We start from the raw sequence: 15964 nt of genomic DNA, 5'->3' as shown, positions 1-15964 counted from the left end.
AAGAAATTTTGAGGCTCAATTGTCGTTAGTCCAAGGCTACCTGTGTGCGTTTTGGGATATTTTTTTTGGTCCTTTTTAATTCACTTTTTTTTTTTAAAAAAAGGTTAATTTCTACTTTTAGTTTCTCTTCTCCGTTTAATTCTTTTTGTCTTATCTTTTGAATAAAATAAAAAAATTGTGAATCTAGGTGGAAAAAAATTAAGCATCAGTGCTTGAACATGGCTTTATCTTATCCATTTACAACCCTGGCTCCGTTTCCCTCCCTACCAACCCCACCAGTCTCTAAATTGAATGAGGCCCCTTGTCTTATTCTCTCACAAAGTCCTTTATGCTGATGCATTTGAAGTTGAATCTGAATTAAATTACTGAGCATTCCCAACACAGTTCTAGGCTGCAAATGATGTAAAAAGGATGTTGAGACTCTAGAAAGAGTGCAGAAAAGAGCAACAAAGATGATCAGGGGACTGGAGGCTAAAACATAAAGAACGGTTGCAGGAACTGGGTTTATGTCTAGTTTAATGAAAAGAAGGACCAGGGGAGACAAGATAGCAGCCTTCCAATATCTCAGGGGTTGCCCCAAAGAAGGGGGGAGTCAAGCTATTCTCCCAAAGTGCCTGAGAGTAGAACAAGAAACAAGAGGTGGAAACTAATTAAGGAGAGAAGCAACTGGTGGCAAACTCTTCCACTGATTAATTGTTCTAAATGTCAGGAAATTTCTCCTTAGTTCTAAGGAGAAATTTCCTGACAGTTAGAACAGTTAATCAGTGGAACAGCTTGCCACCAGAAGTTGTGAATTCACACTGAAAGTTTTAAAGAAGATGTTGGAAAAGCAGTGGTGTAGAGTTTCCCGTCTAAGCAGGGGGTTGGACTAGAGGACCGCCAAGGTCCCTCCCAACTCTGTTATTCTATTTTGTTCTTCCTCCGGGCTCCGTTCAGGTTTCGATACTGCGTCAAGGTGGGTGAACGCATTTTCCCCGCCGTGGTCTCGAACAGCAAGAAGGGAGCGAAGCAAATGGCCGCCGAGGCCGCCATGAAAGGGCTGACGGGCGAAACCACCAGCTCACCTGAACAGGTAAGACCTTCCCCCTTCCCCCCCCCCCACCTTGACATGACAAAACTTCCTCCACCTGCTTAATTTCTTGTGTTTCCTGGACTTCAGATGGAAGATTCTTCCGAGCCCACGTTGGACGTACAAGGTAGCCAGCCGGCCAATCCAGAGGAGTCCAAAATGGTCAACGCCAAAGGTGTCGGCGAGTTGATCAAGTATCTGAATTCGAATCCGGTTAGCGGACTTCTGGAGTACGCCCGGGCCAACGGCTTCGCGGCCGAATTCAACCTCATCAACCAGACGGGCCCTCCACATGACCCCAAGTAAGTTGGGGGAGGGGGCTGCGGCTCATCCAGCTCACCCCGCGAGTTTGGGTCAACCCACCCCAAGACTGGTATTGCTCGCCCCACCTCTCTCTCTGTCCAATCTGCGCCATTCCGGGCTTAATACACCTGCAGGCGAGCCCAAAATTTCCATTCTTTAAACAAGACAATTCTTTTAGCGATTAACTCCCGTCCATTTTACAACCCTTTCCTGCTGCGATTGTTAAGAGAATCACTGCCGTTGTTTTAAGTTAGCCACGTGGTGGTTAAGCGAATTGCCGCTTTCCTGTTGACTTCCTGTTTGCATGATGCACCTCCCTCCCCAAGACGCCACAACCGTCAATAATAGTAGTTTGTTGCCAAGCGCTTGAATTTTTCGAATGCACGGCCACAGGGATGTCGCGAAGGGCGTGTGAGAAAAGCGGTCCCAGTTCCCTTTATTTTGGGGGTCGTCGTAACTTCGAACGGTCACTAAACGAATAATCGTAAGCTGAGGACTACCTGTCATTTCCCCCCCACCCAGGGTTGGGGCGGCGTGTCAGCACCCGAGCGAATCCGAGATCGATTCCCGTCTGATTCTTGTCTCCGCAGGTTCGTCTTCCAGGCGAAAGTGGGCGGGCGCTGGTTCCCGTCCGTCACGGCGCACAGCAAGAAGCAGGGGAAGCAGGAAGCAGCGGACGCAGCGCTCCGGGTTCTAATCGGGGAGAACGAGAAGGCCGAGCACAAGGCCGAAGGAGGGCTGGGAATCACGGAGGTCAGGCCTTTCTCTCGCCTCCCCGGCACCTTCCGGGTCCTTCGAATTCCCCGATCTGGACAGCCATTGGCTGGTTGTCTTGACCAATCACTTGGTTTGGCCATGAAGGGGGGTCCTTGAGTTGTGAGCAGGATTGACATTGTCAATCAGACACCCATGTGACCGGCTTTTGCCCTGTGCTGTATTTTGTTTTATTGTTTTACTGTATTTTATTATTTCATTCTATTCTGTTCTGTTGTATTCTATTGTATTTTTTTTTTTATTCTAAAGTATTTTATTTTTATTGTTTTTGTTTTATTTTTTATTTTATTGTATTCTGATTTATTATTTTATGGTATTCTAATTTATTTATTTTATTGTTTTTAATTTATTTTATTTTTTATTTTATTCTATTCTACTGTTTTTATTTTATTGCATTTTTATTTTATTTTTATTGTATTGTATTCTATTTTATTATTTTTATTGTATTCTGATTTATTATTTTCTTATATTCTATTTTGTTTATTTTATTGTTTTTAATTTATTTTATTTTTTATTCTATTCTATTCTTTGTATTTTATTTCATTTTTTTTTATTGTACAGTGGTACCTCGAGATATGAGTTTAATTCGTTCCGGACCTGGGCTCTTAAGTCAAGCAGCTCTTATCTCGAACGACTTTTCCCCATAGGAATTAATGTAAATAATTTTAATTGGTTCCAGCCCTCAAAAAACTCACAAAGTTAGTCTAAATTATGCAGAAAGACATGTTTTTAATGAAGAAATGTACATGTACATATAAATGAATAATGAAGTTTCTTTCACTTAACTTGTAAACTTTCTTAAACTTTTAAATTTACATATGTTCAACTTCTCTGCCACCCAATCCTGTAGGACAGAGGTCCCCAACCCTTTTTGCACCAGGGACCGGCTTTAAGCGATCAAGAGAGGAATGGGTGAATGAATGGACGGAGGGTGGAAAGGAAGGAAGGAAAGAGGGAAGGGACTGGAACAGAGGAAGGAAGGAAGGAAACTTATGAAAGGGGAGAGTAAGAGAGGAATGAGTGAAGGGAGGGAGGGAGGGAAGAAGGTGGGAAGGAGAAAGAAAAGAAGAAATAGAGGAAGGGAAGGTAAAAGAGAGAAAGAAAAAGAGCAAGAAAGAAAGCTGCAAGCACCCCCCCGAGCCCCCCAGGCCGGCTGCAACCTTTTAAAACATGCGCGCCGCTTCGCAGCTGTCTCCTGAAGCCGAACGCGGAAGTTAGCGTTTGGCTTCAGGAGACAGCTCCTTGGCGCTTGTATCTCGAATTTGGGCTTGTAAGTAGAACAAAAATATCTCTCCCCTCCCAGCTCTTATCTCGAGTTGCTCTTAAGTAGAGCAGCTCTTATGTCGGGGTTCCACTGTATTCTATTCTATTCTATTTAATTATTTTTATTGTGTTCTATTTTATTATTTTATTGTATTCCATTTTATTTTGTATTTTAATGTGTTCTCTTTTATTTTATAGTCATTTGTATTTAATGGTATTAATTTATTTTTATTTTGTATCTTATTTCTTTTTCTATTTTACCTGTATACTTTTTTATTTTATTCTTGTGTTTTATATTGCATTGTGTTTTTAATGCTGTTTCATTCTTTTTATTCTGTTTTATATTTTATTTTTATTCTTTTATTTTGCGGTGGCCGTACAAGCCAATTCTTGTGAACAAAACCCCCATCCCCAGCTTTGCTACCGTAGTAGTCCTCAACTTACAACCCTAATCGAACCCCCATGTTGCGACCTTCTCTTGCCACCGCCGCTAAGCGAATCACGGCGGTTGATAAATTACTCACATGATTTGGGGGGGGGGGTCTTCCCCGTTGACTCGGCTTATCAGAAGGTCGCAAAACGGTCCACTAAACCAAGGGGTAGGACACGTTGGCTCTTCTGTGACGTGGACTTCAACTCCCAGAATTCCTGAGCCAATCATGCTAGCCCAAGAATTCTGGGAGTTGAAGTCCACAAGTCATAGAAGAGTCAACTTAGCCTCCTCCTGCACTAAACGAACAGTCATAACTTCCTGACCGTATTGAGGTTCCGCCTCTAGCTTCCGGTCTGCATTCTCCCCTGCCCACAAGGGGATTGGAGATACACACACACACACACACACACAAAGGCTGGGAAAGTCCGAGGCTGACCTCTCCTCCCTCCCTCCCATTGCAGCTCCCGGTCAGCGGAAGCACCCTGCACGACCAGATCGCTATGCTCAGCCACCAGCGCTTCAACGGCCTGACCGCCCGCATCCAGCACAGCCTGCTGGGGCGCAAGATCCTGGCCGCCATCATCATGAGGAGGGGGCAGGAGGGGCTGGGGGTCGTGGTTAGCATCGGGACAGGTAAGAGGTGTTTATTTTGGGGGAGGGGGAGAAAAGAACCTGAATTTGCACTTTGGGCTTTTGGAGGTGACGTAGAATGGATTCTGGATAGAAAATTTGGGGGGGGGGAGTTGAAAGTGTGGGGTAAGGTGGAAGGGTCGCATAATTGAACTTAACAACAACAATCAACTTTATTTAAATTTAAACAGTTTGGGGGAAAGATCAAAAGCAACATGAGAAAATATTATTTTACTGAAAGAGTAGTAGATCCTTGGAACAAACTTCCAGCAGACGTGGTAGATAAATCCACAGGAACTGAATTTAAACATGCCTGGGATAAACAAATATCCATCCTAAGATAAAAATGCAGGAAATAGTATAAGGGCAGACTAGATGGACCATGAGGTCTTTTTCTGCCGTCAGTCTTCTATGTTTCTTAATGTTTCCAAATGTAAAATAATGCACTTGGGGAAAAGGAACCCTCAATCTGAGTATTGTATTGGCAGTTCTGTGTTAGCAAAAACTTCAGAAGAGAAGGATTTAGGGGTAGTGATTTCTGACAGTCTCCAAATGGGTGAACAGTGCAGTCAGGCGGTAGGGAAAGCAAGTAGAATGCTTGGCTGCATAGCTAGAGGTATAACAAGCAGGAAGAGGGAGATTGTGACCCCGCTGTATGGAGCGCTGGTGAGACCCCATTTGGAATAATACTGTGTCCAGTTCTGGAGGCCTCATCTACAAAAAGATATGGATAAAATTGAACAGGTCCAAAGATGGGCTACAAGAATGGTGGAAGGTCTTAAGCATAAAACATATCAGGAAGACAATGAACTCAATCTGTCTAGTCTGGAGGACAGAAGGAAAGGGGGGGGACATGATCGAAACATTTAAATATGTTAAAGGGTTTAATAAGGTTCAGGAGGGAATAGGAAAGTGAACACAAGAACAAGGGAACACAATCTGAAGTTAGTTGGGGGAAAGATCAAAAGCAACGTGAGGAAATATTTTACTGAAAGAGTAGTAGATGCTTGGAACAAACTTCCAGCAGACGTGGTTGGTAAATCCACAGGAACTGAATTGAAACTTGCCTGGGATAAACATCGATCCATCCTAAGATAAAATACAGGAAATAGTACAAGGGCAGACTAGATGGACCAGGCGGTCTTTTTCTGCCGTCCATCTTCTATGTTTCCATGTTTAACGTCTCCTGTTCCCCCGCCAGGGAATCGCTGCGTAAAAGGGGAGGAGCTGAGCTTGAAAGGGGAGACGGTGAACGACTGCCACGCGGAGATCATCTCCCGGAGGGGATTCCTCAGGTGAAGAGAGGCAGGCGGCTGAGGGGAGGGGAAGTCGCCACGCCCTCTCCTTTTTATTGGGGTCGCCCCCGCCACCTTGCATTCGATGAGTATAGCTAGTCCTCAACTTCACGGCTCCCCGTTTAGCGACCCTTGGGGCTGCCTCCTCGCTTAACGACAATTTTCCTCCCCCTGTGTGATCGTAAGTCGAGGACATCCTGCAACTCACGGCGCCCGCCGGCGTTGTTCTTCGCCTTTTTCCTCGTTTCCAGGTTCCTGTACAGCGAGCTGATGAAGTTCGACCCCTTGGCGCCGGAGGAGAGCATCTTTGAGCTGTCGGAAGACGGCAAATTGAAGATCAAAGACGACATCAGCTTTCACCTGTACATCAGGTGAGTTGTAACGACCCCCACCTTTCACCCGGACACCAGGCGAGCTGTTGTTTCCCCTGCGTGTCAGGTGTGATGATGTCGTCTTTCACCCGGTGAGCTTTAATGAGGCCACCTGTACATCAGGTGAACTGTATCAATGTCACCTGTACATCAGGTGAGCGTACACGAGACTCGGCTTGGAGCAGCAGGGGGGGAAAGTACAAGGGGGGGGGAATCGACATTTGCTTAGGTCAGGGGTAGGCCAAGTCGGCTCTTCTATGACTTGTGGACTTCAACTCCCAGAATTCCTGAGACAATCATGCTAGCTCAGGAATTCTGGGAGTTGAAGTCCACATGTCGTAGAAGAGCCAACTTTGCCTACCCCCGGCTTAGGTGATCAGAATACAAGTAATCCTCAACTTAACGGCAACAATCCATGTTACTAAACGAGAAATTTGTAAAGTGTTTTTTGGGGGGACTTTGGGGTTGGTTTGTTTGGGGTTTTTTTTTGCTTTGCCCTATTTTATAACTTTTCACTGCCTGGTGTCTTAAGTGAACCACTCAAATCCTAGATCTGAATGAATGAAATGTTCTCATTGGATACCTGGGAGTTATATTCTGTTGTTTAAGTGTTCTCTTTATTTTTTGATCAGTGTAAATACAAAGTACAAAAAAGCATGTGAGAAATCTAATATTAAAATAATCTAAAAAACACCACAATTTCCAAAAAAACCCCCACCTATCACCCACATTCATCCTATTAAGTTACTCATTCATGTAACTCCTGGTACGGATAGTCCTTGACTTGCGATCAGCTCTTTGCCATCCGTTCGATGTTTATGACCGACTTTTTTAAAAAGAGGGCTCACAGCTGGGCCACGTGACCAAACTCCGGACCCTCGGTGGCCCACCCAACAGCCACGGCAGACAAAGTTGTAAAAACCACGAGCCACTTTATGACCGTAGTGAGCCGGTTCCCTTAACCATCATGTGTTGAGTACTAACCATATGAACTGGGAGTCAGAATAGAATAGAATAGAATATTTTATTGGCCAAGTGTGATTGAACACACAAGGAATATGCCCTCAGTACATAAAAGAAAATATACATTTGTCAAGAATCATGAGGTAAAAAAACACTTAATGAGCGTCATAAGGTCAAATAAGCAATCAGGAAACAATATTAATAGAATAGAAAATAGAATAGAATATTTTATTGGCCAAGTATGATTGGACACACAAGGAATTTGTATTTGGTGTATATGCTCTCAGTGTACATAAAAGAAAATATACATTTGTCAAGAATCATGAGGTAAAAAAACACTTAATGAGCATCATAAGGTCAAATAAGCAATCAGAAAACAATATTAATAGAATAGAAAATAGAATAGAATTTTTTATTGGCCAAGTGTGATTGGACACATAAGGAATTTGTCTTTGGTGCATATGCCCTCAGTGTACATAAAAGAAAATATACATTTGTCAAGAATCATGAGGTAAAAAAATACTCAATAATTGTCACAGGGGTCAAATAAGCAATCAGGAAACAATCAATGTTAATAAGAATCTTAAGGATACAAGCAACAAGTTACAGTCATAAGTGGGAGGAGATGGGTGATAGGAACAGTAAGAAAAAACTAGTAGTAATAGTAGTGCAGACTTAGTAGATGAGGGAATGGGGACAGGGTTGGGTCTCTTCTAACTCGGTTTGCTGGAGTTGGCCTCCAACAGGGAAACTTTCAAACCGAGTTTAGGATTCGGCCTCACTGCTTGCTTTGTGTGTTTGGGCCCTCCAGCACGGCGCCTTGTGGGGACGGCGCGCTCTTCGACAAATCTTGCAGCGAGCAGGCCAACACCGCGGGCCAGGACCAACATCAGCCCCTCTTCGAGAACCCCAAGCAGGGGAAGCTGCGCACCAAGGTGGAAAACGGTAATGATAACAAATTCTCGCAGTCGAGGTTTCCTCGAAATTGGCTCGGCTGCTCAAAACTTGTAGTCCTTGTGACACCCAAAAAACCAATAGGGTGATTGCCGTCAGCCCTTGGTTTCAATGGATTGGGTCGAACAGGGGATGAAGCAACTTTGAATAAAAGGGTCCAAGTGGAGAAGCTGCTCAGAGAATTAAATGACGGGGAGTGTTTTTTAAAAAAAATGTTTTTGAATTATTGATTGGTATCCCACCGTTGTTATTTTGACAAATAGCTCAAGACTCCTTCTTCCTCCTCTTTTCCCACAACACCAGCCCTGCGAGGTGGGTTTGGCTGAGAGAGAGGGACTGGCCCATAATCACCCATTGGGTTTTTATAGTTATGGTGGGACTAGAACTCACCATCTCTCGGGGATTGGCCCAAAATCACCCAGCCAGCTTTCATACCTAAGGTTAGACTAGAGCTCCCAGTCTCCTGGTGATTGGCCCAAAGCCACCCAGCTTATTTTCATGCCTAAACCTGGACTAGAACTCCCAGTCTCCTGGTTGATTGATCCAAAGTCACCCAGATGGCTTTCATGCCAAAGGCGGGACTAGAACTCCCAGTCTCCTGGTGATTGGCCCAAAGTCACCCAGATGGCTTTCATGCCTAAGGCGTGACTAGAACTCCCAGTCTCCTGCTGATTGGCCCAAAGTCAGCCAGATGGCTTTCATGTCTAAGGTAAAACTAGAACTCCCAGTCTCCTGGCGATTGGCCCAAAGTCACCCAGCCAGCTTTCATGCCTAAGGCGGGACTAGAACTCCCAGTCTCCTGCTGATTGGCCCAAAGTCACCCAGCCAGCTCTCATACCTAAGGTCAAACTAGAACTCCCAGTCTCCAAGCCAGCTTTTTAACGCGCCTCCTTGGGACTCCTCCGCAGGAGAGGGCACCATCCCGGTGGAGTCGAGCGACATCGTGCCAACCTGGGACGGCATCCAGCACGGCGAACGCTTGCGCACCATGTCCTGCAGTGACAAAATCCTGCGCTGGAATGTGCTCGGCATGCAAGGCGCCTTGTTGTCCCACTTCATCCATCCGGTCTACCTTCGCTCGGTCACGCTCGGTAAGCTGAGCCAGCCGTGCCTTAAGGCGGGATGGGAACTCGCCGTCACCTGGGGCCTAGCTCTGTCCTGGCAGCCGTTTTCCTTCAAACCTTGGTGCCTTTTCTCGCCGTTGCAGGCTACTTGTACAGCCAAGGCCACTTGACCCGCGCCATTTGCTGCCGGATGTCCAGAGACGGGGACGCCTTCGGGACGAGGCTTCCCAAACCCTATGTGGTCAACCACCCCGAGGTATCCCTTGCGTTCTTCCTCCTTTCTTTGATTATTTTATTTTATTTATTTATCTATGTATGTATTGATTGATTGATTGATTGGTTGGTTGGTTGGTTGGTTGGTTGGTTGGTTGGATTTGTATGCTGCCCCTCTCTGTAGACTCGGGGCAGCTAACAACAATGATAAAAAAAACATGTAACAATCCAATCCAATACTAAAATAACTAAAAAAAACCTTATTATAAAAACCAAACATACATACAAAACATACCATGCATAAAATTGTAAAGGCCTAGGGGGAAAGAATATCTCGGTTCCTCCATGCCTGGCGGCAGAGGTGGTTTTAAAGAAGCTTACGAAAGGCGAGGAGGGTGGGGGCAATTCTAATCTCTGGGGGGAGTTGGTTCCAAAGGGCCGGGGCCACCACAGAGAAGGCTCTTCCCCTGGGTCCCGCCAAACAACATTGTTTAGTTGACGGGACCCGAAGAAGGCCCACTCTGGGACCTAATCGGTCGCTGGGATTTGTGCAGCAGAAGGCGGTCCCTGAGATAATCTGAAATTTATTTATTTATTTTATTTATTTATTTACTTTATTTTATTCATTATTTATTTATTCGTTTGTTTCTTTGTTTGTTTATTTATTTGTTAAATTTGTATGCCGCCCCTCTCCGTAGACTCGGGGCAGCTCACAGCAACAGCGAACACAATGTAAAATACAAATCTAATATTTTAAAAAACTAAAAAATACCCATAATTAAAAAACAAAACACACAACATACCATACACAAATTATATATGATATAATCTAATTATATAATTCATTAGATTAAATGGATCGAAAAGAGCCAGGCGGGACGGGTAGCCCTTAAGAGAGCGAAAGATATATAGAGGTATCACAAGCAGGAAGAGGGAGATTGTGACCCCTGCTATATAGAGCGCCGGTGAGACCCCATTTGGAATAATACTGTGTCCAGTTCTGCAGAACTCACCTACAAAAAGATAAGGATCAAATTGAACAGGTCCAAAGATGGGCTACAAAAATGGTGGAAGGTCTTAAGCCTAAAATTTATCAGGAAAGACTGAATGAACTCAATCTGTATAGTCTGGAGGACAGAAGGGAAAGGGGGGACATGATCGAAACCTTTAAATATATTAAAGGGTTCAATAAGGTTCAGGAGGGAAGTGTTTTTAATAGGAAAGTGAACACAAGAACAAGGGGACACAATCTGAAGTTAGTTGGGGGAAAGATCAGAAGCAATGTGAGAAAATATTACAGTGATCCCTCGAGTTTCGCGATCTCGATCTTCGTGAAACGCTATATCGCGATTTAAAAAAAATATTAATTTAAAAAAAAACCACTTCCGCGTTTGGCTTCAGGACTCAGCTGGGAAGTGGCGCGGCTGTTTTAAAAGGTCGCAGCCAGCCTGGTGGGCTTCCCAGCACCCCCCCGAACCCCCAACCTGGGTCTTCCCGGCCGCCCACGCAAAGGGGAAACCCTGGCTCCTCGCTGATGCCCGCCCGCCAGCAAGAGGGGGAAGACCCAGGGAAGGTTCCTTTGGCCACCCAGCAGCTGATCTGCTCAGTAGCGCAGCAGCAGCGAGAAGCTGAATCGGGGTTTCCCCTTTGCGTGGGCGCATGCGCGGCCATAGAAAAAAAATAGGGCGTGCATGCGCAGATGGTGTTTTTACTTCCGCAACCCTACATCGCGAAAAATCGATTATCGCGAGGGGTCTTGGAACGGAACCCTCGCAATAATAGAGGGATCACTGTATTTCACTGAAAGAGGAGTAGATCCTTGGAACAAACTTCCAGCAGACGTGGTTGGTCAATCCACAGTCACTGAATTTAAACCTGCCTGGGATAAACATAGATCCATCCTCAGATAAAATACAGAAAATAGTATAAGGGCAGACTAGATGGACCTAGGAGGTCTTTTTCTGCTGTCAATCTTCTATGTTTCTAAGATATTTTCCTGGCCTTTTTTCTTAAGAAACAATAGATCCATAGATCGATTTTCATCCTTGAGGGTGGTAACACTTCCACTTTTACCCTCTTTGCTGGTCAAGTTGGGTCAACTGAAACCGAGGAAGCCATATGTCTCTCACCAGGGAGACCGTCAAACCGTTGTGGTTATTTTAACCTTTGCGAGAAAGAGGATCGCCACTTTGGGTTCTGTACGGGGGGGACGACAAATATTTTTAGGTCATTAAGCATAAAACGTATCAAGAAAGACTTCATGAACTCAATCTGCATAGTCTGGAGGACAGAAGGAAAAGGGGGGACATGATTGAAACATTTAAATATGTTAAAGGGTTAAATAAGGTCCAGGAGGGAAGTGTTTTTAATAGGAAAGTGAACACAAGAACAAGGGGACACAATCTGAAGTTAGTTGGGGGAAAGATCAGAAGCAACATGAGAAGATATTATTTGACTGAAAGAGTAGTAAATGCTTGGAACAAACTTCCAGCAGACGTAGTAGATAAATCCACAGTAACTGAATTTAAACATGCCTGGGGTAAACATATATCCATCCTAAGATAAAATACAGAAAATAGTATAAGGGCAGACTAGAAGGACCATGAGGTCTTTTTCTGCCGTCAGTCTTCTATGTTTCTATTTAGCCGCTCCGGGCTTGAACGATGACTATTCGCGGCTCGGGGGTCTGGCAAAGAAACCCAACCTCTCCTTCCCCCCCCCTCCCCAATTTGGCCCTGCAGGTCGGCCGGGTCAGCGTCTACGACTCCGCGAGGCAGACCGGAAAGACCAAGGAATCGAGCATCAATTGGTGTCTCCCGGACGGCACCAGCGTCGAAATCCTGGACGGCACGAAAGGCAAAGTGGACGGGTAAGACGACCGATGTGGACCCATTTGAGGCGAGAATATTTTGGGGGCGTGGGGAATGGGGGCTTGCAAAGATCCCGGAGCACTTTATTTTAATCGGGCGGGTCATTCTACGGTGGATCGCGGCTGAACCTAAGGAGTATGAATAAGAATAGAATAATAGAATAGAATATAGAAGATTAATGGAATAAGAATATAGAAAATTAGAATAGAATATAGAAGATTAATAGAATAGGAATAGGAATAAGAATAGAATAATAGAATAGAATATCAAAGATTAATGGAATAGAATAGAGTAGAAAATTAGAATAGAATATGGAAGATTAATAGAATAAGAATATAATAATTATAAGAATATAATAATAGAATAGAATATAGAAGAGGAATAGAATAAGAATAGAATAGAAAATTAGAATAAAATACAGAAGAGGATTAGAATATTATTATTATTATTATTATTATTATTATTATTATTATTATTATTATTACCTCCAAGTTCCCTTCTAAGTCTGTTGTTGTTATGGTTATGATTATGACCATCCTGAAAGCTGCCTCCTTCCTCAGGCCCAAGCTGGACATGTCCCGCGTCTCCAAGCAGACCCTCTTCCAAGACTTCCAGCTGCTTTGCACCAAGATGGCCCGGGATGACCTCAAGAAGATCACCATCTACTCTGAGGCCAAGGAGTCGGCCACCGACTACCAGAGTGCCAAGCAGCAGTTCTTTGCCGGCTTGCAGGAGATGGGCTACGGGAGCTGGATCTGCAAACCCCAGGAGGAGAAGACCTTCGTCCTGCCGGAACCCGTGATGGAGATATAGAGATAGAGATATAATTTCCCCCACCAATCCCACCCACCCTCTCGTTTTGTTTTGTTTTTCTTTCAATTGTTCATTTTCTGCAGGGAGGACTTGTGTTTTTTTTTTAAGATTCGGAGTTGGGCCGTTTTTAATGGAACCAGGAATATTTTTTCAGGTGGCGGTTTCGGATTCCTGGGGAGCCGGAGGTCGCGGCCCGGTTTCGAGCGACAAGGTGTTTTAATTCGGCCGGGAGGGCCGAGGGTCTTTCCCTCTACCTCCCCTTCCTCTTTTAAATCCTCCCTTCCTTCCTCTTTTCAGCCTGGATTTGTAGAGGCGTGATCCGAAACGTTGGGCTCGAGGGAACAAGAAATCCACCAGCATTCCTTCTTTCCTTCCCTTCTTTTTCCTTATTCCTTCCTTCTCTATCTTCCTTCCTTCCTTATCTCTGTCTTCTCCTTCCATCCATCTTTTTCTCTGCATCCCTTCCTTTTCTTTGTGTCTTTATCTTCCTTCCTTCCTTCCCTCCCCTCCCCAATCTCTTTCTCTTCCTTCCTTCCTTTCCTCCCTTCCTTCTTTTCTTCTGTACCCTATCTCTTTCCCTTCCTTCCTTCCCTACCCAATCCCTTTCTCTTCCTTCCTTCCCTACTCTACCCTACCTCTTTCCCTTCCTTCCTTCCTTCCTTCCTTCCCTATCCTATCCCTTTCTCTTCCTTCCTTCCCTACTCTATTCTACCTCTTTCACTTCCTTCCTTCCTACCTACCTACCTTTTCTCTTTCTCTTCCTCCCCTCCCCTATCTCTTTTCCTCCCTTCTTTCCTTCCCTACCCTACCTCTTTCTTTTCCTTCCTTCCCTACCCTATCTCTTTTTCTGCCTTCCTCCCTCCCTACCCTACCCTATCTCTTTCTCTGTCTTCCTTCCTCCCTTCCCACTTTTTTTTGGGAGGAGGGGCGATTTAAAAATCTTGGCAAACTCTGAAATTGGCAGCCTGGTTGGCACAGCTTCTTTGCGTTCACGCATTTTCCTCCTTTGTTAGGGGTTTTTTTTCCCCCTTGTCTGTCCGAGCCTAAATTTTACAGAAATTTAGGGAGTTTCGAGAGCCTTAAAACTCTAAACTCAAAATCTTCCTCCCAATTCGGTGAGTAGAGCGTCTCTAGAGCAGGCAAAACTCAGAGCTGACCCCCCACCCCAGCTATTTTATTTTTTTTAAAAATCCTCTTCCACCATATCCTGTGGATGTTGTCTTCAGGCACAAAAGTTGGACAAAATTTAAAGAGATTTTCCTTCTTGTAAGTTTTGAAACGGAAGCACAGCGTTTACAAAACGCCGAGGAGAGCTTTGGCTTCAGGTGGGGTTCTGTGATGGGGCCAAATTGCATCCCCCCACCCTCAAATCCTCTGCAGGTAGCCTCCCAAAAAATCCCTGGGGTAATTTAGGTGTAGGTTGTTAAATGTGTTTATGCAAGATCCCACCATCTCCTTGGGCGCAGCTATAATTCTTCTTTCCTTAAACTTAAGCCTGGCTCCTTTAAGACCGGGGGTGTTTAACCCTAACCCAGTTGAATTCTGGGAGTTGAAGTCCCCTAGTCTTAAAGGGGCCGCATTGGGAGACCCCCTCTCTTAAACTAAGAGAACAAACGTGGGCCCCTGGTGAGATATTTTCATAATCCTCCCCTTTAAGCCATGTTCCCATCACTCATAACGCTTAGCCAGCAATGCCGAAAATCTACTTTTCCTTAAAAATATATATCAATAACTGGAGTTTTATCTTCCCAGCATCCTCCTTACCCCCCATGGTTCATGTGTCCGCCCCCCCTCCCTCTTCCCTTGCGATACCCCCCCACCCCAGCCAAGGAAAACCTCCTTTGGATTCTACCCTCCTCTCGTAATAATGGTTTGTTCCCCCCTCTTTTTATTTTAATTTTAATGGAACGAGTCCGTGTTTCCTCTCATTTGAAGGGACTGTGGTCATTGCATTTTGCCTGAAATAAAGAAGTTTTTTTTTTCTGTAGTGGCCGTTTCCCCGCGTGTCTGGTTTAAGAAGGCTCAATCGTGGTTTATCGTCGAGAAAAGATAGCTCTGGTTTGTAGCCGCAAAAGAGGGGTTTGGATTAGGCCAACGGGGCCCAATGTTGTCTGTGTTACGCCACCGTCCCAGCAGTTTTCATTATCTTGGGAGCGCAATGTACGGAGTCTTCGACTTATAACCAACTGTTCACTTAATGACCGGGTGCTGGAAAAAAGGTGCTTAGGATTGTGGGGGGGGGGGGGGGGTTCCCCACACTTAATGACTGTTGTAGCATCCCCACAATCACTGATCCAAAATTCAGACCCTTGGCAAATGACTTGTATTTGGGTCATTCTTTGTCAAGTGGACCAGGTGTCCCCTTGCCTGATTTTTGCAGCCCTATTTGAAAAGAAGCCATCAGAAAAACAACATAGAGTGGTACCTCTACCTAAGAACGCCTCTACTTACGAACTTTTCTAGATAAGAACCGGGTGTTCAAGATTTTTTTGTCTCTTCTAAAGAACCATTTTCCACTTACAAACCCCGAGCCTCCGAAACTGTAACTGGAAAAGGCAGGGAGAAACCTCCGTGGGGCCTCTCTAGGAATCTGGCAGGAAACAGGGCCAGAAAAGGCGGGGAGAAGCCTCCGTGGGGCCTCTAGGAATCTCCTGGGAGGAAACAGGGACGGAAAAGGCAGGGAGAAGCCTCCATGGAGCCTCTCCAGGAATCTCCTGGGAGGAAACAGGGACGGAAAAGGCAGGGAGAAGCCTCCGTGGGGCCTCTAGGAATCTCCTGGGAGGAAACGGACGGAAAAGGCAGGGAGAAGCCTCCGTGGAGCCTCTCCAGGAATCTCCTGGGAGGAAACAGGGATGGAAAAGGCAGGGAGAAGCCTCCATGGGGCTTCTAGGAATCTCCTGGGAGGAAACGGACGGAAAAGGCAGGGAGAAGCCTCCATGGGGCCTCTCC

The 15964-nt window shown here is 45.1% G+C and overlaps 1 protein-coding gene across 1 annotated transcript in view; it reads left to right on the top strand.

The window, feature by feature from the left end:
- Positions 1–15002, top strand: part of ADAR (adenosine deaminase RNA specific) — a 21574-nt gene extending 6572 nt beyond the window's left edge. The window contains 11 exon segments of the mRNA XM_070766024.1: positions 937–1072; positions 1160–1371; positions 1963–2125; positions 4304–4475; positions 5674–5767; positions 6019–6138; positions 7913–8046; positions 8964–9146; positions 9263–9375; positions 12074–12201; positions 12763–15002. Of these exon segments, the coding sequence (XP_070622125.1) occupies positions 937–1072; positions 1160–1371; positions 1963–2125; positions 4304–4475; positions 5674–5767; positions 6019–6138; positions 7913–8046; positions 8964–9146; positions 9263–9375; positions 12074–12201; positions 12763–13015 (1708 nt within the window). The 3' untranslated portion in view covers positions 13016–15002.
- The last annotated feature ends 962 nt before the right edge of the window (positions 15003–15964 follow it).

Source organism: Erythrolamprus reginae, chromosome 13, assembly GCF_031021105.1.
Source record: "Erythrolamprus reginae isolate rEryReg1 chromosome 13, rEryReg1.hap1, whole genome shotgun sequence".
Taxonomy (NCBI): Eukaryota; Metazoa; Chordata; class Lepidosauria; order Squamata; family Dipsadidae; genus Erythrolamprus; species Erythrolamprus reginae.
The sequence above is the reverse complement of the archived record's forward strand: the minus strand, read 5'-3'. Positions and strand labels throughout refer to the sequence as shown.